General features: G+C 36.2%; 1 protein-coding gene across 1 annotated transcript in view; it reads right to left on the minus strand.

The window, feature by feature from the left end:
- Nucleotides 1-25939, minus strand: part of TMTC2 (transmembrane O-mannosyltransferase targeting cadherins 2) — a 252721-nt gene that overhangs the window by 132115 nt on the left and 94667 nt on the right. Inside the window, exon 2 of the mRNA XM_062016002.1 lies at nt 13800-14370. Within this exon, the coding sequence (XP_061871986.1) occupies nt 13800-14370 (571 nt within the window). The remainder of the gene's footprint in view (nt 1-13799; nt 14371-25939) is intronic.

Consider the following 25939-nt stretch of genomic DNA (forward strand, 5'->3'; position numbering starts at 1 on the left):
TCTTACAAGTAAATTCATTCTAATCTCTTAAAGCCACTTTGAAATTTCACATCATTAAGTTTAGGTCACTCCATCCAGTTCCAATTCTATACTTGAGCACAACAGAGCACCTATTAAAGAAACACTTGGCAACATAAATGTTGCAGCAGATGGGCAAGGTGTAAAGAGGCACAGGGGCTGAGTTTAGCAGGCTGAAACAAAAAAAAAAAAAAAAAAAAGAAAAAAGTACTCTCTTAATATCCTCTGTTGTAATAAAAGGACAATATACACAAAATACATATTTCTTAGACATCTGAAAATGTTTCAAATGACCTCAAAAGGTCACCTCTGTTAGCCTGAGAGCTGTCATTCATGTTATCTCCTTTGACTTGTGGTATACTAGAGTCCTTTTGTTTCAAATTCCTCTACAAATTTCCCTAGTTTTTTTAAAGGGACTGTTATAAAATATAAAACACAAAGATATTAGAAAAGTACAAACCCAAATATAAGCTTCTAACATCCCAGTAATTTGTGACAATGTAATTTATCCCTGTGGCTTGTCTGTCAGCTACCTGGGTTTTCATCCACAGGGTAACAGTCTTGAGAAAACCAGTACAAATTCTTTTTAAAGTAAAATTGAGACAGATAAGAAATATTCTAGAAGGGTAGGAGTCAAAATTCAGAAAACAAATTTTTGAAATTACCAAAAAGGATCTGTGCAACAACAACTTTTGAAGATGTCGCCCTGCTTCAAGACTTGGTAAGATCTTCACAGAATACCACACCCAGAAAAAGTCAATGGTCCTATATTAAAAAACTTGGTCTTCACTCTTAAGGATAGCACATAGAATAAGGGCAGATCATTCAAGTGTGGAACTGCTGAAGTGATAATGTTAACTAGGCATTTATATTTAATTAAGCTTTCACAAGGAGTCTGACAGAGGCAAGGAGCCTCTGTCATTCATGATTGACTGTACCAACCAGCTAATGGCAGAATAGATCAAATTACCAAAAAACTGCATATAGAAACTGTGGTATACTTAAGCCACTAACATTATCAACGGAGGAAAAACTGGAGAACAATTTACTTCCTTTAATGCACATAAAATAGAGCATTCTGGAAAGATTAAAAAAAAAAAAAAAAAAACTTAAATTATTTTATGATTCAAGATGCAAATAAGCACTATTTTAAAAAGCAGGAAAATGTCTGAGCACCTTTTCATGCTGATCGGCTTGGAACAAGCTGATACTAAGCAGCACAGCCTTTCACACATTAAGTCTGCAGTGAGCTTTTAGACACGTATGTTTGGAGTTTCTTTCTAAAAACAAATCTAAGTTTTCAAATTGTTTGTGTGTCACAGTAATGTAAAATTTAATCAAAATACTATAAGCAAGCCCAGAGGATGAAATAGCAAAGCAGACCATCTGACAGACAGACTTACCAAGCTACCCCTGAGGGTCTGAAGCTGTCTGCTACACTGTAACTAAAACAAATAATTGTATTAACACTTGGATTTATTATTGCAGTGAGGCAGTATGTTGGTTGCTAACCACCAAGTGCCACAGAACACATGGTGATGTATCAAATAATACTTTTTAATATTTCCCTTTTCATTACAATGTCAAAACTTATAAGAAAACATACAAACATCAACTACAATAAGACAGAGGACAGGTGCTGCATCTTCTGGCTGATAACAACTCTGCTGATTAATATAAGAATGGTTAGTCTACATAAATTTCCAAATTTTGGCTTCTATATATCATACACAAATCTCTTCAATCAAGTCTTCCTTTTTTTGTCATCATTATTTATTTCTCCCTTTCTTCCTTACAATCTAGGTAGTTAGTCCAAAGAATTGAACTTAAGCAGGCAATGAAGTTCTTTCATTCAAATGTAGAGGAAAAAAGATATAATACTTTAACTAGGATTGGTACAGACCTGAAGGTAAAAACACTAAGCATTAAGGACTATGTCAAGGAGCACTGTCTTTATTAATTACCCTACTAAATCACTGCTGCTTCAGAACAAGTTTATCATTTATTTCTAGTAGGAAACCAGGCTATAACTGAAAGAGATCTATGCCATGTAGCTATTACACAAATCTATTACTTCCTTACTGGATGTAGGTTTGCAGTATTAGTGAAAAAGCTAGACTAACACCTCTATCTTCATTATTGCACCTGAGGATGGTAGGGGTTATTATTAGAGCAAAGAGGAACCATCTGGGTACTGTATAACCTTGGAGACTGACCTGAGAGCACAAGAACACATCAGTCTTTCGCTAGTGTACTATCACAGATTACTGACAATATACCATATCATGAGCAGGGCAGTGCCGAGGTAGAAACAGTTATTTTTTGCAAGGATCTAGAACAAATATAGTACCATATATATTACGCTTTATGATGGAACGAAAACAATTTTCTAGATTGGAAAATGATGGAATATTTCTTAAAGTTGCACTTAGAAACTACAGATCTTCAAAATACCTCCACACAGAGCTACTAAAACAATTATTAAAATTGAAGATAGATGAATTGAGTTTTTGAGGTTTTGTTGTTTGGGGTTTTATTCTAAATTTGTGTTACATGTAATACCTGAAGTCTAACTGCAGGTAGAAAGTTGGAATGTTTTGAGATTACTCTGTCATGTATGTAGCCATCTCACAGTTCTGTCTTATAAACCCCAACATCAAGTAAGAAACACAATTTTCATCACATATGGAATTTTTCTTTCTTCTTTTCAAAATTAAGAATTACAGATGAAATCCTGAGAATATTTACTCTGTAGATTCACAAAGCAGAAAGCAAAGAAAAACTTTAGGAACTTAAGGTTTACCTCCAGATTATTAACACTTCCTTCTGATTTTGGATAGCATAAGATGATGACAGTGGAAAGTTATTTTAACTACAGGATGTCCCGATAAAAAGAGGGATCACAAACACTCAGGTCAAATCATGACCAGTGTGTATCAGCCTGGCCAGTTTCAAACTTTGTGCACTAATACAAATTTAGTATCAGACAGGCATGGAACAGATCTTCCTTCCTTGCCTTTAGGCCTATTTTTGTAGCAATGTCCCTTGTGTTAGGTAGCTTGCATAATTTCATATTATACCATTATCGTTATCTGCATAAGTACAGTATAAATCTAACTTGAGATGTTTCTTACCACTACAGACAATTACAGAAGTTGATTGAGATAATCAATTTATTTCCTCTTCCAAGGAAAGACGCTACTACCAGAACAAAGATGCATGGCCAGAAGTTGGGGTGGTGGTGGTTTTTGTATGTTTTGAGATATTTTTCATTTTGGTTTTGTTTGGTATGGGGTTTTTGTTTGTTTTAGGGGTTTTATTTATCTTGTTTGAGCAAGCATTTTGGTTGAGGTTTTTTTCCAACTTGAGAATATATATATGTACATCAGATCAGATAAACATATATTCTGCAGGTAACTTCCTCCTGAATACAATGCAAGAGTGAGCTCTGAAATGCTATCTTAAAAGTATTTAGAACTGTGACAAAAGATAGTTTGATACTTTTTTTTCTGGAAGAAATTATACTCAGAATTTTCTTTCTAAATAAACAGGATTGCATAATAATGGAGCAAGTTAGTTTTAAATTCATATTCTCAACAAGAATTACCCACAAAAAGTCAAGTTCTTGGTCAGTAGCTGAAGTCAGAAGACATAAAAATATATAATGGTTTAAACAAAAAGCAAAAACAACAACAACCAAAAAGATTACTCTAAAAATTGGTAATGCTGACATTACACAGATTTCAAATTACAAGAAGCCAAAAATGTTATAAATAGTCCAAAGAAGCAAGAAATAAAGTTAAAAACTTGGCATTGCTTCTACTTGAAAACTCATGAGAGCCATTTTGTGGCAGTGTTTTTCAACTTCCAATAATGTCTTTTAAGAAGCAAAGTCTCCAAGTAAGAGATAGAAGTACAATAAATGTATATTTTAAAAATTAACTGGAATCTCACAATCCCTACTAAATAAACACTGCTGTTGAACCAAGCTTCATTGTGCTCTACAGCAAGCAGTACAAGCTTCCCAGGAAACTTAAAACATGCAGACTGAAACATGCAAAAGATTTATCCATAACCCCCAAAGTCCTGTTTTCTGGAAGAGAAATAATATACAGAGACTTGATACAATTCTATCCTCTCTCTTCCCCTGCTCCCTCATTACTTTTATTAACTCAATATGTCTCTATATGTTAAAGACTTTGTCGCTATGGGAATATATTTCTATATTTCATTGTCAAGGAGGAAGAAAACCAAGATTTTGGTGATTAAATGCCACAGAAGCTCTGACTTTTGCACAACCCAATCAAACCTACAGTCTTAGAAGTAATCTGTATAGCTGGCTGAAAGTCTTATATTTTCTGATCAGAAATAAGTACATGTTGTACCTGGCATTTAAAAGCCAAGTACATAAATTCTCCCTCCCTTCCCCCCAGAAGGTTCTTGATAATTCTAATGTAATTTCTTCAGATTCATTTTCAATTAGTTTCCTAGAAACTTAAGACCAAAAAATATTTTGTTTTCTCCCTCTTCCCAACATGGACTATCCTCAGCATCAAGGGATTCTTCTCTTTTCTAAGAGACATTCAAGGTCAGTGAGGCTAGACATTTACCTCCTAAAAAATTGACCCGTAATGTCAGCTAAAGGATTGCAGGCCTGATTTCCTTCCCTCCACATACCTAATCCACATGGCAGCTGGAAAAAGAAATACAAGTATATGTACAAAATATCATTAAGTTATTCCAGTAAATAGGCCAGAAAATGTTTGCTGCCTTCTATCACAACTGTCTGTTTCCACTGTAAATCTCTTATACTTGTATTTCCCCCTTTTTTAATACTGTAACTGTCTACATAGGTAAATGTTTAGAATCATTCAGCTTGGAAAAAGTGTGCACATAATCATTAAATCATTATGACTTAACTGAAAATGAGCATAAGCCAGGAAATTCAAAATTAAATCTAATACCAAGGGAAAAGTCTCCCTCATGGTTCAGTGCATGCATATGTTCCTGCTTCTTCAAAACATGTTCTCCCAGGCCTGGAATCAGAGCTTATGCTCGTGTGCCAGCAATGGCTCTCTCTTGGGTAGGACTGTATGAAGACAACTGTCTTTGAGAACACAGTTCTATTAAATAGAATCAGACAGTGCCTTCCAAGCACTACCATTTAGATGCTAAAAAAATCAGGACTCTGATCTTCACATACTCTCAGCAGTGTTATCTTTCCTGAAGGAGTTTTAACACACTCCTAGGAGTCAGAACCCTGTGCATCCAGAAGTTGCACCTGCTCCTTGGTCTATTTGATTCTGATTGGGGACATACTTAGAGGTTTTTCTCTTCTGACACTATTAGCATGTGTCTTGACTCCTGGGACTAGACAGTCCAGCTTGCTATTTAGCTGTGATTGACCATGTAGAGGAGGTTAATGTAAAGTACTCATGGTTCAACACTTGTATGCAAGGCACGGGTATAAACTGTCTGTTTGGCATTTAACAAAAACAAGGAATACGTATCTGATGAATATAATCGTGAATGTGTACGTTTTAACCAGGGCATAAAACTAGGTTTAAGCAGAAAGGTATAATTCCTGAAACAAATTTACATGAAAGAGATTACATCAGGAGATGTTTAACTCATTAAAACACCACTTAGCTTTAGCCTTGTATGTTGGTTTTCCCATTTTGTGGCCAGTATCCAAACAACTGACTCATGGGAGAAGCAGAGTTAAGAGGGGAAAGGGGCATAGCTTTCCAGCCCATGAACAAATGGAAAACTAAAGATGAGCAAAAGTTGCATATATTTCTTATTCCTCAGAGTTTACAGGTACACATGTTCCTTTCTCTCAGCATAATATACTTGTATGATGACCATCCCTATCAAAAAGCATTAAGTTTAATTGTTCTTTAATATGGATATTTTAAACAAGAAAAAATACCAGCTGTTAGGGGGGAAAAAAAAAAAGGCCCACAGTTTTACAAAGCTTCTTCAGTTAGGGAGCTAAAGTAGCCACTAAGATGAAAGATAACATCCACAAACATTCCTCATATGTTGAAACACACCATGGTAAGTTTGCTGCTTTTACTTTGTCCTTTAAATATTTTAAAAACATTAAAAGCTAGGAGAGTAACATGTCAGATTGATATTATTTGCAAAGGTTTGTAAACTGCAAAGTACCAACCTAACTGATACCCTGTAAATAAACAGCACCACGAAACAGTTACACTGTTCTTAATGTTAGTAATTGCCATGTAACCTCAGAATAAAAAATAAGTGCTAATCCCAACAGTACAAAGTCTCTCAAAGTTTTTCAGCCTATGCCTCTGAATAGATTCCTTTTAAGCCATGGAAGAACTCAGGATACTTTCCATGCTAATATGTACTATAAACCCTATGGCAAGATAGAAAACTAAGAATCTTTCTCTAGCAAGCTAACTTGTCTGTTAAACTGTAGGTTTTTCATATCTTCACAGTCTCTGTGAACAACAAAAAGGTTTCTCTCTCTTCTGTCTCCTTACTCATTTACTGAAGAAGCCTTTGCCTTTTCCATTTTTTAAGAGAGGAATACTCAAATTCAGTTTCAAAAATATTACTGTAGTCTTACAGTAGATAGACAAAGTTATGAAGATTTTAGTAGCAATTTCAATAAAGAAATTACAAATGTAATATTAAAATATAATTTATTTTAAGCCAGTGACTTTGGCAAGATGTCCTATGATTCTTTTGTTAAAAAAAATACAGCATTTGCTAAATTTGCCTTCTGATGCTGTATTTCTGTCTTATGTGATCTGTTTCAGTGGTTTAAATCACCCCATGAAAATATTTTCAGAAAACAACAGCTATTTATACATATTGATGTCCAATTCAGTACCACTCCACTGACATCACAACGACCTGCAGGAGATCAGTATCTCTGAGAAGGAAGGTAGTGGAGGCCAATCTTGCTTTTCTTATTTCAGGATCAAAAGGAAAAGCAGCAAGGAGCTGTGGGAACTACAGGAAACAGCAGTGTTAGCTACTTGAAATTGTCAAGAAAGAACTAAATTGCAAAAAGCTTCTTTTGTCTAGGAAATCTCTGCTGAGGGGAGGGGAAGCAATGGTCAAGACTATACAGGAGTCATGCTGTTGCCATCCAGCAGAGCGAAGAGAAAAGCGCCAGGCTGGCTCATCTGCAAATATGAGCAATGTATGTGCAGGCACATTTGTCTCAGCACTTCCACGATTTTGTACAGGCTTAAAGCTGCCAGAAGTATTAACCCCCAGCTGACCACCACAGGACGAGAAATCACAGCTAGGGAATAAACTAGGCCCCAGCTGGCAATGGAGTTCATAATCTTTTCCCCAGCTCTTGAAGTGTAAAAGGTTTTGCTGCACACAAATGCAACATTTAACAGCTTAGTGCACTTGACTATGCAGCTTTTGAGAGATAAAATGAACCTGCAAGAGGTCAGGTCACTTTTTGAAGCTGTAAATTATTTATTATTTTTAACTGGGACAAGAGTAATCTCAAGGGAAAGTATGTTTACTAAATATCTAATAAGTTTACTAATATCTACCAATCAGATCTGCCAAGATAATCAGGCTTGTGGGTAAGCTCAAGAATAATAAAATTCCTTATATTGTAGAAAATAAGCAGAAAATAAACCATCAAGTTAGATTTTGAATAGTGATAAAACACAGCTGCAAAATGGAATAACTTGTAGATGGAGAAGAGGTGAAAAACTAGCAAGACCAACTATTACATTGGTAAGGCTTTAGATCTCGTCAGAAGAGAAGGATAAAACTGCAAACTTAAATCAAGAGCTGCATTTTATCTTGAAATTACTTTCCAAAGCATGATAGTTCTAAAACTATTGACTTCAAAGACTAAAGAATGCTGAGAGTAGCTTATTTCAAGTTAAGAGTGCTCTCAAAAATCAGTAGCTTTATCTAATACCCATCAGGTACTATTTTGAGCAAGAATCACACATATCACCCGCAACTAAGGCTGTTCCAAGACAATAAAAGAAAGCAGTGTTTTAAAAAACTTGGTGTGGTGGTTGACCGTGTCCATCCATGGCAATCCCAGGTTTGCATCATTACCATAAATAAAATACAGGCCTCCAACAAAATTGCTTTTTTACAAAATCAATGCTGTTAAAATAGCATAAAAGTTTAGATAATGCATCCTGCAATCCAATTTGTGGTTCATATTCATCTATAGGTACTAATAACTAATTCCACAAGTGAGACAGACCTCCTGGAGGGAGATTTAAATCAACTCAATTATGAGAAAAGAGAAGTTTCCTTATTTTAGTATAACAGATCCCTGTATTAACAATATGTTGATCTGGTAAAATGTTGCTGTACTGTAGCACTGAAACATTAGTAGAACATACATCTGGTTTCATTATTTCTGTAAGGCGGTTTGTACACATAAACCACAAAGCAATGAATATTTTATCATTACCAGTATAGCAAAAATGAGCTTTAAATGAATTTGCCCCATCTTTTTAACTGCTAATGTTGTCCAGCTCCATTCTCACTTAAAAAAATATAAAGGAAGAAAGGGCAGCACAGTAGGGTTTATATTAGCTTTGTACTACTAATTGGACAGAAGACTCTGTGCTGCAATGTTGATTAAGGGTTCTGCTCTCAAGCTGGAGACTGCAAGAACAAAAGAATTAGGTCTTTGAATTTGCATATTTTCCTGTAATTATGAATTTGATCACAGCTATCTCCCATATTCAGATTCTTCTCTCTCGTTCATCCACTTTCACTGGTTTAGGCTTGCCTAAGTCCAGCTGCTGACAGGTAGAATCACCTGATATCTGTGATACATGACAACTCAATCTGCATACCTGCTATGCAGCTTACAGTGGAAATGACTCAGAATTTCAAATGCTGAAAAAAAAAAATCAAACAAAAGCCTAACTTGCTTCCATATCGAATGCTTTGCCCCAGTAGAGCAAAACTTTTTTTCTTTAATTGCTCTCACTTCAGACAACTAATTTACGACCACAATAAATACACTTCAATCAAAATCTGCTGACTTAAAGACAGTGAGTACATTCTTGTCAGCCAGAATAAAACAGAGCTAACCAAATGAAATGGAGTCCAGACTGACAACTTTGCCAGCCAGAGTGAGAGCATCACAGGCAGATGGGAACACAAGACTTGGCAAAAGGAAAAAAATCAGCAGCCAAGTTCTACTGAATAACCAATAAGCAGATGACAGGGAAGAGAGCTGGAGAGTTTAATAAGTAGCTACGATATACATTTTTTAGAGTGCATTAAGAATAGCTTCTAAATAAGGGGTAATATTCATCTGCTCTGATGGTGGTCCTGCTCTGCAGCTGCCTTGCTCAGAAGCCCTGCCAGTCTACTCAAATGGCACTGGGATGCTGTCATATACTTGATGTGAGAAACCAAGACTTGAATGATAACATGCATGAGCCCAGTAAATAGCTACTGGTCTTGTGTACTTGCCACCAGTTTGTATTTATTGGACACTAGGCTCAAAGATAAGAACAAAACAGGCTTGTCACCCTAATGCCACCTCCCATTGTCTGCTGAGACATTTTTATAGCTGCTTTTACCAAGTCATCCTTCACTGGCCATCCTGATGGTGGTCAGTGTTTTTACTATTCTTTAAGCATAATTAATCGTGTCGCAATTTTCCCAGAGGTATATTCTGAAAAAGCTTCTAGAAGCCGATAGCCATAGTCTGGCAGCAAGCCAGTCCAATTCCTTAACCACTTACTCCCCCAAATCCCTCTCTCTCTATTCCTTGTTTCTGTCCCCTCCCCTCAGATTTCCATTCAATACTCATCAGCACAGCTGTTTATAGGGCAATGATGAAGATGGGATCTAACTAAATTGATTCAGATTTGTAAAAACTTCAAAAGATATATCTGGCATATAGGGAGTGGACTGCAGTTTAAGGGTTACTTTTTATCTGCATTTCCACTCCATTCCAGTTTGCAGCACAGCCAAGGAAACAGTTTCAGCTCAGCTGGACAGGTTGAGGTTAGGTAAACTGAAAGGGGTAGTTTTTTTCTACCATTCAATTATGAAGCATTCAGTTTCACATCATTACTACTTACTTATTTAGAACACATTTTATCTAGTTACTTCTTAAAATTATTTTTCTTTCTTGGTTCCATTCTACACTTTTCTCCTTCAATGCACAAGAGACCATAACTTTTCCTTAGACTGTCCTTCTTTATGCCAGTATTTACAATAGGAAAACACAAAGCACAAATTCCAGAACAGGTAAGTGGACACAATTCATTCAGAAAAATCTTTTATAATTGGCCAGGCTTCTAATAAAGAGTCCTCTGAGCTGGGGTTTTGTTTGGTGGATTTGGCAGGAGGTTTTTTTGGTTTGCTTCAAACACTACTCCAATTTTTTTAAACGCTCAAGCCAGCTGGATAACACAGGATGATTCATTTGTAGATGGCTACTTTGGCTTCATGCAATTTGCAATACAGGAATGTATTTTCAAGCAAGAGAGAGTGTGGGCATCAACATTAAAGAAAAAAATAAAACTCTTAGTCCAAAAGTTTATTTTGTTTACTTAAGCAGATTTTACAACTTGTTCTAGGAACACATGTTATATAATGCCAAACCAGAAGCGAGAAAATGGCAATGTCTAAATGATCCCAAAGAGATGAAGGGTTGAAAGTTTTCTTCATTTTTGTTTGGATCTGTGCTTTAATTCTGCATAATGCAAAAAATATCTGTTGGCTACATATTTTGGGGGTTTATTTTATTTTAAATAAAAAACTTCAATAAAAAAAAACAATAAAAAACCCCACTTGTCTTTATCATTGTATGCATAAACACACAAAACCAAATTAAAACCAAAGTGTTAGTAAGAACATTTAGCTCTGTTCTTACAAGTGATTTCAGAAGAATCAAAATGCCATCTTACAGCTTAATCATCTTGAAATTACCTAAAAAACCAAAAAGTAATTTCAAATCAACATGGTGGCATCTAATTTGTCTTCATGGTCAGGACTCATCAAACATTGGCCAGACATGCTAAAACAAAAATACAAATTTCTCAGCTCCAAGTGCATCAGTCATTCTCAATTATTTATTGATATTAATGAAACAGCATCCTCCAAAAACAATTTTCAGTCTTCAGATGGAGCACACCAGAGAGTCTCACTAGCCCGAACCTTCTCTAAACAGTATTGTAAAAGTCAAACCCTATAGGAAACAAAGATGGTGAGAAAGCGCTTCAGAAAATATTGACTGAAAAGGCATCAATGCACTAGACAAATTATTTTCAGTATCTTTTTTAAGTAAATTGTAATGTCTTTGTTGCCCTAAAATGTTTTTATTATACAGTGCGAAGCTCTCTAGAATATTGAAGCATTTGCTTTAATCTGCTTTGAAGGTCCTACTCATCTTCTTCAATGCAGTTGGTTTGCTTTATTTTAAATTTACAGGGATTATCCTTAGAAAAGGCTTGTTTTTCACTCCTTTGCTTGCCATGGAGCGCTTGGGAAGAGGAAATTGCAATTCCGAAGCAGAGGCCATGCAAAGTTGGGAGTACAAGAGTATACAGACAACTATTCATAAAGGAACGCTTCACATAACAGGGTAGGTCAATGAAGATATTCCTGGCATCCCAAGCCCTGGAGGACAATATGTTATTACAAAAAAATGTGTAATTTGTGAGTGATTTTTGTAAACCTTAGTTAAAAAGTACACCTTACTGAAGATATTTTATAAGTAAATCACTCAGATGGGCTCTTTGTCACTGTAAATGAATGAACAGAGGCTCCTCTAGTACTGAGGTAAAATTTGGTCAGCAGCACTCACCCTGAACAGGTACAAGAAGGAGGTAGTCTAGTCATACAGGAAATACATTGCTGGCAGAATAAATAAAATATTAACAGTTTTGTTCACTACGATCTCTTCCCACAAAATTCCTGCTAGCTCAAATCCCATCTCCTTAACAGTTTGCTCTTACACATGGAAGGGGAAAGACAAAAACAAGGTATTGCCACTATTCTGTTGTTCAAGACAAGTCTGATGCTGACTGAAAAACAACTCCACAAGTCAGGTGTCCAAATGTAGTGCTCCACACCTAGGAAGAGAGGCCTTGTATTCAAAGAGGATGTGGAAGCTTGGATTTCACTTGTGTCACTTCAGTCTCTTCTGGACCAATTTTAACTCTTGCCCTGAAGCACCAAAGGGGGAAAAATGGAAGAAAGCTTTACCTTATGAAACGTTTATCAGAAAGGTTTTGGTTTTGAGCAATGGGCATTCCATAAGAAAAAAACTTTCTAGTTCCATGACTATATGTTGCTCATTGCAGACTGCAGTGAGGAGAGGCTGGGAGGAACACTAGATTTGGTGTGGAGTCATGCACAAGGTATTTAGAATTTCATATATGCTTTAAGAACGCTTCTACCACTGTTTAATTATATAGGATAGGCTAACAAGCTATGAACCTAACTCCTTGAAGCACTTTTTAAAACCTCATTCTGTATCTTTCAGAATAGAGCTTGCTGTTACAGATGAACTTCTAATTTAAAACATCTTAATTACTTTGGTTTCTGCTCAGTCTGAGGTGCACAATGTAACACGTAGTATTTGGCTACAGTCATCTTGCATACTCTGATATACATAAGCAAAAACACCAAAAAATCCCAAACTTACTCTCTCCTTTTCAGTCAGAGAAGAGCATGATAACTAAATCAACATGACACAGTAGGTTATAGAGGTAACTATCAGAGCTTTTTGGACTCTGTTCTTGTATACTACAGATATAGATATATAGATAGATATATATATATACTCTATACAAGCAGAAATAATAACTTCTTTATCAAAAGCTAAAATTTCTTTTCAATTCATCTGACCAAAAAAAGTTTTAAATCACAGTGTTTGAGATAGATTGCAAAGCTGCATTTTGTTTTATTGTGTTTCTTGAACATGCCTCACTGAAAAATGTGACATGTCCCTGTGAAACATTTTCATTTGTTAAGTCAGTATTTTTCTGAAACAAAGACATTTTACTGAAAATAAAGTTACATATACATAGATTACTGATTTGTACAGCAATTGATGTAAATATGAGTCTTGAATTTGGCTGGGATTTCTGAGTACCACTAAAATACATGTGGTTTGGGAAGAGGTTTGGGGAGAGGCTGTGGTTAGGGGGTTTTGGTAGGCTTGTTTGTTTACTTATTTTATGTGTTTTTTCTTGGACAGGAACTTAAAAAAAAAAAAAAAAACAAGAAATACTTACTTTGTTAAGGCAATAATACATTTAAGTCATAACTCCTATTAGAAGCAGAAAAAATATATGTCCAAGTCATGTACCCTCTCATGCATCTCTGCATCTCTCTAACTAGAACAATAAGAGCTCTATCTTTGCCTCATGGAGTCTGTAGATGATATCAACTCCCACATTTGCATACATAACCAAACTAAGCTCAGTTTGCAAGATACAAGAGGATAAGAGCATGACTGAATACTTTGCAAAAGGCATCTAGATATCCAGTGCTCAACATTAAACAGAAAGAGGAGGGAGTTGCTGGATGAAAGGAAAGTAATTGAAAAAAAATACCTCCCCAGTGCCAAGTAATAGCAATGGATAATAACATATTGTTTAAAAAACCCCATAACTAAACTGCTTTAAATGTTCTTTCAGCATTAGACATCTGTGCTTATTTTGGGGAGTTGACTAAACTACTAAGAATTATTGTATACTTGAAAACTCATTTAGCACCTGTTTAACAGTGATTGGTGCCTTAACAAACAGCTTAGGGGAAAGAAGACTCACCTTGTAGAAAACAGGAATGAGCTGATGAATTTTCAGTCGATGAAATACAAAGATATCGTACACCACAGAAATGGCCAGAACAGTCACTCCTTGCTCCTTCCACAGCATGCTGCACCCTGCACACAGCCCTGCTCCCAAGATCCAGCCCCAAGTACTTGGTGAGGAACCTCTGGTAGAGCAGTGCTTCACGTAACACATCAGGGAAAGTAGAAAGAAGAGGCAGGCTCCAATGTCTGCCCTCCCTACGATCCCTGCTACGGCTTCTGTGTGGATGGGGTGGGATGCAAACAGCAGGCCTGCTATCAAAGTCCAGTACCCATCCCCAAACAGGATCCTGGAGAAGTTTGTGAAAAGGCCTGTGACTGCAGCATGTAACAGGACGTTTACAAGGTGGTAGCCCCATGGGTCCATCCCTCCAACAGCATGATTCATGCGGAAGGATAGTGTGCAGAAAGGTCTGTAGGACTTGTGGCTCCCACTGTGAGTGAGCAATGTTCCCCAAAAGTCATTGTAGAAGATATGGGTCCATGGTGTCTCAGGCAGAAGGTCCTGGTTTGTCTTGATAGCTCGACTACAAAAGACAAATAAAAACTTCATTTCAATAAAAGGAAATGAAAGGCTGTGAAAATGCAATCACACTGCTACCATAAGAAAGAATGGCATTGCTTTAGTGCTGCTTTAATTCAAGTTTGGAATTTTTACAGGAGGTGTTAGAAAGCTTCGTACCTATTGACTTCCCACTAAAGTAAAATTTCCATATAAATTGACTTTTAAAACATTTGAAACAGATGTTATGCTGCTTCCATTAAATTAAAACACCCTTCAGTGACATTCTTCTGAGTCTAACCGATGAGTAATCGGTTAAGATTTGATGAGTTATAATTAAAATGTAAAAGAAATACGAAAACCTGACAAACATTATTGTTGAAACAATGGATCCTCCAGTAATTCAGAACTAAAACCCCAACTGGCCTTTTATACCAAAATTTTAATTTAGATGTTGGAATTAATCTCACTGACGTTTAGGAATAATGAATACAGAAGTCAGTAGGAGCACGCAAATCTGCTGCTGTACAGGGCACTCCCACAACTGTGTTGTATGTATTTTGACTGACAACATTTTCTGCTAACACTTTCTGGAGAGAGACAGTAGAATATTTTACAGATTAAAACATATCTTCTCTTTAAATTTCTTATTCTTACAATTGAGGGAAAAACATTTTTAGTTAGTATCAGCTTATGAATTCAAGTCTGTGTCAGCTTGAATGAAAAAAAAATGCTGAAGCTTTCAGCATTTATGACTTCAACTACCCTGGCAAAGATTAGTGTTGTATTGTAAAAATCTGTCCACTATAATGTTTGTAAAAATACAGTAATTTGCATTTAAAATTTATGCTGTGCGAAAAGGTGAGAGACCTGCTTGGTGCAAAAAGACGACTAGAATTTAATTTGCCTTCATAATCAAAGTTGTATTTGAGCAATTCTTTAAAGATGCCTTGTTCTTACTACTGAGCTTAACTCATTTAGCATTTATTTTACCAGAGTAATTAAGAATTCAGACAGCTCAAGACTCTTCTATTAAAAAGATCATGCAAGAGAGATTATTTATATCTAATTCTTTATTTATGCCCTCTTTCTGCCTTTTCAGTAAATATCTTCCCATAATTAACAATTTTCAATTTAGATGAGGAAGGAAACAAGAAAAAAATAGGTGTAAAACTCCAGTCTGCATTTGAAATGCACTACTCTAATTCATACTCTAAGACTCCCCTTACATTCTGCATGCCTTGGAACCTGTATCCTAATCCCCTCTTTTTTTTATGGTATTAGTTTCAGGAATGTTGTCTTGTTCTGTAAAGAAAAATGCTCAAACATTGATACACTATGCCACAGAATCTCCACGGAAATATTCTAAATACCACACAGCTCAGCATTTCCATTGTCCAGAGCACATTGCTGTAATGCTTTCAGACATGCTTCCTCTCAGCATGTCCTTTTGTCTCTGAGCATACGGAGGTTATGGAGAGGTCAGCTTAAATCCTTTAAAGATTTGATGATGCTTTCTAGAACACTCGAAAATTTTAATTTTGACTTCTGCTTATGCAGTGGATCAAGTTGCTTTTATTTGTTTTCCCAGTCCCACGCACATTTTTCTCATTTTAGTCCAGTCACAAAAGAACACTGGAAGAAAACAAGATCTTTGTTTTCACATTATTTATCTTGTCCTTCTATGTAGTCCTTTCCTGAAATCTAATTCCATTGTTTGTGATTTTGGTTTGTAGTAACACTCTGAGAATCACTCTCAAAAAACTAAAGATTCAGCAAGAATAAAGCAGGTGTTCAGTTAGAAAGAGTCCCTTCTCCATGATAAACATAGTATGTTAGACTGCAGACTCTCAAACACTAAGAATGGCTATCAGATGTGACAATTTAGAGTTGAAACCTTGAACTACAAAAGTGCTTTTTTATTGGGGAAATATTAAAAAAATAAGTGGCAGTAATATTGTCAGCCAACTGCCCTCCCCTGAGGCAGAGCATTCTGCTACAAAAAGCATAGATGGTGTGCAGATCATTCCCAAGAAATGGTAGCTTTGCATTGCAAATCTGGCCACTTCCAGTACTTGAAGCCATGCAGCCACTTAAAACAAACAAACAAATAAAAGAAACATACACCACAAATGAAACCGTAGTTATCAATATACATGTATAAAACAACTTCAGATTATGCTGCAACATTTGATAAGACTAGAGACCAGTCCTCCTGCTCTAAGCCATTTTCATGGAGCACTTGCTGATATTGGACTATTCCCCACCAAAAGCAAACTGCTTTTCTCCAAATCATAAATAAACCTATAGTACATTCTAAAGGCATTAATACAGTCAGATTTTATTGACAGTCTTAGCAACAAATTTGATGCAATCCTGGTCTTTTCCTATTCAATCTTTTTCATATTAACAAATAAAAAAGATAGTCATAACAAAAAAATCAAAAGGAACCCTTGAAGATACAGTATTGATTACCCTGTGTTTGGGTACAGATTTCAGCAGGTACTTCTGAAATACTCATAAATTTTCAAGTATGTAAAGACAACAGATTCTAGTACCTGCCAGTCAGTATGAAAAATACAGAAGCTGCCAGTTCCAACTCACTTGGTGGTTCAGAATTTAAATTAAATTCTTTCCATACAGTTGTTATTTTTTTGCTAAACGTTTGAAAGTAAAAGTAAAGAAAAAGTCTAGCTAATGCTTTGGGATATTACAAAAGTCTAACACAACAGCAAAGCTACACATCCACCAAGATGATCAGGGGAATGGAACATCTTTCATATGAGGAAAGGCTGCAGGAACTAGGGCTGTTTAGTCTGGAGAAGAGGAGATTGAGGGGAGATCTTATTAACATTTATAAATATCTAAAGGCTGGGTTTCAGGAGGTTGGGACATTCTTTTTTTCTATTGTAGCTAGCAACAGGACAAGGGGTAATGGGATGAAGCTGGAACACAAAAAGTTCCACTTAAACATAAGAAAAAACTATTTCACTGTGAGGGTGAGGGAGCAGTGGCACAGGCTGCCCAGAGGGGTTGTGGAGTCTCCTTCCTTGGAGATCTTCAAGACTCGCCTGGACATGTTCCTATGCGACCTGATCTAGATGAATCTGCTTCTGCAGGGGGGTTGGACTAGGTGATCTCTAAAGGACCATTCCAATCCCTACCATTCTATGATCCTACAGCAAAGAAGGCAGCCTTGTGTAGGTTGCTTGTTAATGTTCAATAATTACTGTTTCACATCATAAAATGTAAAGAAAAAACACACTTGGCCACCATTAGATTTGACTGCACAGGAAGATGAGGGACTAAGAGCATCTGAGATACCTAAGCCAGGCAGTTTGACATCAGTTTGTCCTCAAAAGTGAACACCAACAAGGTCTCGGTACCACTGAGGACAACACCCTAGACACCATTACCCTAGGCCAGACAGAAACAGCCTGGGGGCTGAGCCCAGCCCAAGCATAACCAGCTGAGGCTGTGACCATCCGCATCCCCAGCCTGGCTGTCCAACAGTGCTGGCAAGAAAAATCAGAAGTGAGATGTTTATCTCTGTGAAAGGGAGATAAATACAAGCTCTTTATTTAATAGAATAAAATAATAAAATAAATAATACTAAACTGCTCGTGAGGGCACAAAGAAGCCTTAAAAGCCCTGATTTCCCTCCCAAGGCTCCCCCAACCTTGTCCACAGCCCAGGATGTCACATCAGCTCTCCATCAGCTACAACCACATCGCAACAGGGCCTATCTCCACCCACCCACAACCCTACTCTGTCTGGCCACAAGCCCTGCTGAGCCAGCCCTGCCCATAGGTTCATGGGCTGGCCTGGCCTCTGCCCCCATGGACCCAGGATAGTGTTAAGGCCTTGTTCTTCTTTAATTACTAAATTAACAAGTTCTTTACTGCAGTTAGTTCTACTGCACAGCTGCCAATTTCAATAACAATCTTGAAAGCAATCCCTCTTTACCCACTGTCAGGTAGCACTGATGTGTTCTTTGTAAAGCCTCCCAAACTGGAAGCCACATGGACTCTCCGCAGATAGAAAATAATATTAATTGCTGGCTCCGGGAAAGACTCTGGGACAAAGGAAACTACAAAACGCCTTATTAGCCTTGTCTTCTCCTTCACTCACAGTTTACCTTCAGGTTACATCCCGCAGATTAGTCCAATCTTGCTAATGGGCATAACAAGAGAATCTCTCCAACTGCACTCATCACTCAAACAGAGCTGTAAACTCTGCTCTTGCTAAAAGGCAGTGGGTCACCAGGGAAAGTAATTTTTCAGACCTCCAACACAATTGGCATTTTTACTTTCAAGCAGCCTCAGATAAGGGTTGCAGACTCAGTCAGGGAACTTGCTTTCTTCAATTTTTAATGTCTGTCCATTTCACGCATCCCAGGAGAGCAGGATATCTTATTCAGTGAGCAACAAATGGATGAGTTTGAGAAGAAGGGGAAAAAGAAATCAGAAGCAGCTATCAATTCTTCAGAAATGTAAGTCTGAAAAAAAGACAAACTGTACAGGCAAAATCATAATTTTTAATTCACTTGAAATAATCCTTCTGGCTCCTGCCATAAGCCACTTATTTGCCTGGGTCGATACACACCTTCCAATCCAATAAGAATTCTTTCACCAAACTCAAAAATGTCCACAGACCCAGCGGTTCACACATGCATATATACATACATACACACAGAAAAGTTCCAGCTGTTTTAAAAACTAACAGCTATATATGTCCCAAACTTCTGCACTAGTGTTAAACTGATCCAGGTGTTAACACCACGGTAAAAAAACAGATGCGACGTTCTAAAGTGATTTAACACGTTAAGCCTTATGTCCAGCTTTAATACTTCTAATGGTCCCCATATGCTAAAAATGAACATCAGTATTTGAAGTAGAGAACATATATTAAAGAAAAAGGAGAACTGCCAAACACGCACACAGGAAGCCATTGACCAGCCCTTTCTCCCATAAAACAGGCAGTGATAAACTCGTAAACCTCTACTTGGAGGTTCTTCATTGTTTTTCCTCAAGATCATTTTTTAATATTATTCATTTACTCATTTTTCATAAATGGCATGGAAAAGCAACCTAAATTATTTTTATAGCAGATGTTAATGAGTCATCCTAAGAATATTTCCAAGACTTTGTTAATTATATAGACAACACTCCTGAAAACAGAGACAGAGCCTACTTTTTAGAGTACAATCAGCTTCACATTCCCAAAACAGAGCAGTTGAGTCAACTCTCCAAATGACTTACAGACTACCTGTTAAGCAGATGCATGGTTAGAAAGCAGGTGAGAAGGACAACTCTCATAGTTGCACAAGGACTACAATACACATATAGTCTGCACTGATAAGATAAAGAAAAATCAGGAAATACTATCTAGTAGGAAGAGATGCCTTAAGAAAGTAATAAGCATAAGTACATGAAAACATTAATTTAAATATTTAGTCATAGGCTCAAGGGAACTAGTTGTCATTCTAGTAGATTACTGGTGACAATTATCAACAGTTATGAAAACTGAATTTATGTATAAATCCAGCAGGCAACAAAGTTTCATCCATTCAAATCATAGAACCATACAATCACAGAAAGGTAGGAGTTGGAAGGGAACTTTAAAGATCATCTAGTCCAACTGCCCTGCTAAAGCAGGTCCACCTAGACCAGGTCTCACAGGAACATGATCTGTATATTGTACACCAACCAAAAATACCTGCAGGAGACCAGATTCTGTGCATCCTCTGGGCTTGAAGTTGCAGCTTTCAGTTTCTGTTAAGAACAAATTCTCTTAGGTGAATCTGTAAGGAACAGCTAATAACTGAGCTGTTTTCAGATGGGGAACAACTTGTTTAACAGTACATAGAATCTTGAGTTTCTGGCTAGACTCTGAGAATAGGACTATACATACCAAACAGACTGAAAAAAACACCAAAGTTCAAATCAATTAAAGGAAAACCAAACATCACAAAAGACAAATAATGTGTAGTAAACCAGTGCCTAGTTAACTTCATCCAATAGCATAGCTCTTTTCTAACTATATAGAAATATGTCAATGAATCAAACTTGGAGTTCAAACATTGAGGACATTTTTTTATATAATATTCCTATTCTATGTAACTGTTCATGAAAGCTATTGACTGAATATGTAGTTCGTACAGGGCCTCAGGAGAATATATTAACAAATTATTATATCATTTATAGATTTCAGACTACTACTGACCTATAGCAGTAATTTCATAGTCAACTTCAGTTTAGTACCAGAACAACAGAAACTACAAGTAACAGGACAGTAAGTAGTGTTCTAGTTATAAAACTTTCTTGGGTGAGACTATCTTGAATTAGATACAAGCAAAGTGCAAAGATGGATGAGTGAGACAACTATATCAGTCTCACATGATTACAACTGTTGCCAGAAATGAAGACACAGAGAAACAAAAAAACTCTCCAGAAGACGAACAATAAAATCACAGAGAAACATTATGATCTTGTAGCACGGTATAAATATATACAGATTTTTTTAAGATTTTTCTAAGCTGAACAATGTCCTTTTAAAGGAAATGATCTTTTAAAATAAGTAACACAAATTTGCAGAATGCAATGTGACAAAAATAGAATATATCTAAGCAAGTTAATTTGCTCCTTGTTTACTTTCATGAATGACTAAGAGCTGCAGTTTGACTTCGTCCACCAGTAAGCTATGATCCAGCATCCTATCAGCTGCAGACTTCTAGACTTTATACCTTTGAGACTGAAGCTGCACAGTGCTACTCGAAAGAAGGAAGTGGTGGCAGTATTTACATATAACATTGAATTCTGTTGGGCACTGCCTTAACCACACTGATGTATGCTGAATGTATTGATTTTCTTATTGACTAAGACAGTTTTGAAAACTTTAATAAAGGTTCAAAACATTTTCGTTACAAGCAAGTTGAGATGGTCTGAAAAATCTTTTCCACTTAGAACATAAATATTTCAAAATCTAACTAGAAAGGCTTTGAACTGTATCTTTCTCCACAGTAGAAATCTTTTAATTTCTAAGTGCATCCTCATATGCTGAAAGGATCTGGCCTTAACATTAACCCTAAGGGCGTATCACTCCTCCTCAGTTTAAGTTTTAGTCTGGCATAAACATTAAAAGATGGACTATGTGAAATTTAAAACTACAATTAATACCAACTGACTGGCATAGTATTATGTGAATATTCATGCATAAATTAGGGAAGTAAGAGAAGTCATTAATATTTTCTAACACTAAACAATGGAATGTCATCGGTTTTGTCCAAGGATGGAGAAAAATAATACCAAGGGAGAAAGGCTCCTTTCTTTGTGTCCACACCCTGAGTTTCTTCAAATGATGTACTGTAGGTGTGTGAAAAAAAAAAAAATCTTGAAAAAATACTTAATTCTGAATCCAAAACATGCTTTCTGCTATTCTCACAGCAGTTTCCAAAGCTAACTTCTTTCACGAGTACAACATACAATATGGAATTGGTAATTCTGTTTGTCTAGGACTTCAAGATACTTCATATATACCTAATAATATATTCTTTCAAATACACATTCAAAGTTACTCCTTAAAATATTCTTCAGTGCCTAACTACTGTCTGGCAATAAATCATAATTTCTTTATTTATTTATATGTGTGTGTGTGTGTGTATGTGTGTGTGTAATACCAGCATCTGAAGCATGATCAGAATTCATAGTTGGAACCTCTGCTGCCCTTTTCATAACTATTTTAGATGATGAAAGTGGGCCCAGCAGGCCTTATTAGACTTACTGCTCTGCAGTAGAAAATGATACTATAGCTTTTCTCTTCCTTACTTCACTTTGCAAAAATAAAACATACTTAATATTTTTGCCACTTCACCATATCACAGCTCACAACAGTACAAGGACAGAAATTTTAAAGCTTGAGAATACAGTAGTTAGAGTTTCCTAACCAGATTAACAGCATGGATATTAAACTACTTCTTTTGACAAGGCACCTTCTCAATATATATAAAGTCTTTCCAAGACACACATATTTTAAGCCATTATCTGAAAATGGAGGCACACACACACACTATACCACTACAGAACAATTTATCAGACACATATCAGTCCTATGGCTATCTACTTCTCTGTTCTTTTCAGTATCTGGCAGGCTATACCAACATAAAAAAGCTCGGTAATTTAATTCTTGAAAAATCACCTTTTTTTTTCATTCAATCTAATTTTTTATGCAGCATTTTCAGAAAGTTCAAGGAGACTGAACATAATGATGCCTAAACCCACAACTCTTGTGCACTCTAAATTTAAAGCCTGAAAGACTTTTCTTTTTAGTGAAGCACTGAAGAGAATATCCAGGAATACAAACATTCAAATATAGAAATAATGAGTAGAGGAGAAATTACTGAACCACAATCCAACATACAGACACTGACCTTTTTATTTTTATTTTGTGGGGAAGGATAAAGAAAAGCACCAACTTATATTGTCTAAGTTCCTTTCTTCAAGTCTTTTATTTAAGAACCAAATAAAACCTTCATTAACCAAGGTCTAATCTAAACTTAAAGTTTTACTGGTTTAACTGAAAGGTATTATTTGAAATGTATTTAGTAAAAAAAAAAAAAGTGCATGCATATACAGAGATGTCAATTTAACTTTTATACTGGCTTTAGAACTCCTACTGAAGAAATATCCTTATTGATGGAGAAGAGAAAAAAAACACAGACCCTACAATCCCAGACTCAGCTACCATTGGTCATTTTCACAGTTTTCACTGTAAGAATCGAGTGATGTAGACAGTAGCAAGACTCAAGCTCAAATCCTGTCCACGCTACAATCTATCAGCTCTGGAACTTCTGTCCACTTAAAAGTCTTCTGTCTCCAGAAGGCAATCTCTTCCCTCCCTTTAGCCCCATTAGATTCATAAATGCATAAAACTAATGTTCTGACACACATCAAATGTAAAGCTCTCATCCCTTTTCCAAACCAAAGAATATCATGCTAGAAGATTTGTGGTTTCTTTTTTCATGTGAGTTTTTTTTGTGTGTGGGGTTTTATTAATATTATTGTACAGAATAAGCATTTTCTATTTAGGATAAGCCTATTTTAGTATCTTAAAAAAAAATTATACTGAAGCCTTAAAAGACTATTTTGTATGTCAAGAAACTGGAACTCTTGGGTAACTTTCTTCTTGTAGTATTGCCTGTTCTTAGTACAAATGCCCTCAGAAGTTGCCCAATACATACACAAAAGATTGCCCACAAATATATTAGCAACACACTACAGAAGGTACCATTTTTAGCTAGTAACTTCCAAGTAAAGGGGTAAGTGAAAAAAAACACAATGTTTAAAATTTTTCTTTCCTGAAACAAGTCTGGTCTAAGGAAACAAACCAATGTCACTCATCGTTGAAATTATTACTATCTTCCTAGTCTAGTCAACTTCTCTGATAGGCAGCCACAGGTGATTATGGTCATAACCCTATCTATAGTCAGATGCTAAATAATATTAGGAGAGCAAGGGAATCCTCCCTGAGAATTTAACAAAAAAAAAAAAAAAAGCCAACCATCTGATCTATTTTGAGGCAGCTCCAAAGTCCACCTACATAATCATGAATCAAAGATGATATATCGTCATTTCGGTGTGAAATAGTCTGACAAAACATACAAAACAAAGTAAGGTTAACTTGATGGAAAAAGCAGCAAGAAATGTTAACATACACATGAGATAAAACCCAAGGTTTACATTTCTGTGTGATAATAATTTACTCACCAGTGAATCAACCAAAATATTTGAAGTACCTTCTCAGAGGATTCCAAATTAAGAAACAGTGCAGTGCTCTGCCTTCTCAGATTCATACTGAGCAAAATTCTTACAGCACAAAGGGGCTAAAATCTCACTAGAAAGCATTTGTAATGGACCGAGTTAGACTTTATCCTCAGGCCTTTCCATAAACATCTCAGATAAACTCCTGAAAGCATTTAATTTTTTTTTTTCCTTTTTTTTTAGCAGAAGAAAAAAAAACCAAAAACTTGCTACAGACTTATGTCAAAACCAATTTCTATGAAAACTACATTCTAGCAAAAAGTAAAACAATCTAGATAATTAAAAACAATATTTGGTCCCACAAAGAAGTCTAATAATTTCTAGTGAATAGAGCAACTGTTCAGCATAGTCCTGGATGAATGAACTCTTTCCAGCTCTACAATTTCTTTACAGGAGCACTGTGGGATCCCCCTTTAACATACTTTAATAGAGCAGACTGGCACCCACCCATTTGGAAGGTGTTGATCCTACTGAAAAAAGGTGAAAATAAATTTTACTGATTTGTTTCATCTTTTTGTCTCAATGGTCTATCCAGGTGCAGGGAGCCACTAGTGAAAACCAAGTTTTGCAGCATGCCATAGCAATTGTGAAACATGACGAATTTAAACCATAGCTTAATTCCTTGGTTAAGAGGACCTAGATAGGAGGCAACAGCTTGGAAGTGACACTGAATGGACTAATCATAGTTGTTTTGTGAAAGACTGTATAGGCTTTATATGCAAGTCCACAAGCATCCTCTTGAGGATTTTAATGGATGCTGTCAAAAAATGAGCCAAAAAGACAGGAAATTATGAATTAGTTGAATTATGTTATCAGAACACACAGGATTAAATTCTGATTTCTGCTACATTAACGTTAATCCACATTAGTATTGGAATAATGTCTGATTTATGCCACTAAAACCACCAAGGTTTTAAAATCAACTGCAGTTGTCATAAGCTTTCATAGTCCTTCATTAGACATTTTAGATTTCCAAGCATAAAAACAGAACAACAAGAAGCCATTCCTTCCTGTGTTTTAGAGCAGCTTGTTAGGAAGTTGACAATAAGTAAAAAGGATCTCGGACTTCAGCTAAACTGAAGCCGATACCAGAATCACATAACTGATCAACCTTCCTGACAGGACCTTTACAGCTACATCAAGTCATGATGAATTACAAAACGTATCTAACATGTTGAAATGAAACAGTGCCAGATTTTCAAATCTCTCAAATTCTGTGCTAGCCAACCACTTCAGCTCTTCTCCACCAGTGATCTGCGTGTCATTTCATTTTTTTTTTAAATAGCTTTAACTTTCCTAAGAAATACCCTTCTAAAAAATGAAGGTCTGGAGAGCTACTGGAAGATCAAACCAATATTTAACTGCTAGGCTTAACTTCCCCACAGTAACATTTAAGTACAACCATCCTTGACAGCAGCACAACCAAGGACTGCATTTTCCTGAAGAGACCTATAGAGGAAAGCTGATCAAACATACAGCTTTACAGAAGTTGAAATTTTGCTTCTTTCCATAGTATACATCAAATACAGAAATAGTTTGTGAACAATTCAGGTGTAGCATTCTAGTAAAACAGAAATTTTAAGTTATCTCTCAAAATTCCAGAAATGGTAATGGATGATGATAATTTTGCCTTCTCTATTCAAAAGAGGTTTGGTTGAGATCACAATCTGAAGAAACTTTAAACACAAGGGGAAAAAAATACTTTGGATAGATTCAGAGAAACACTTCTAACTCAGTGCAATGAAGGCAACCCAAATGAAATACAGAACAGGTTGC

Source organism: Colius striatus, chromosome 1, assembly GCF_028858725.1.
Source record: "Colius striatus isolate bColStr4 chromosome 1, bColStr4.1.hap1, whole genome shotgun sequence".
Lineage (NCBI taxonomy): Eukaryota > Metazoa > Chordata > Aves > Coliiformes > Coliidae > Colius > Colius striatus.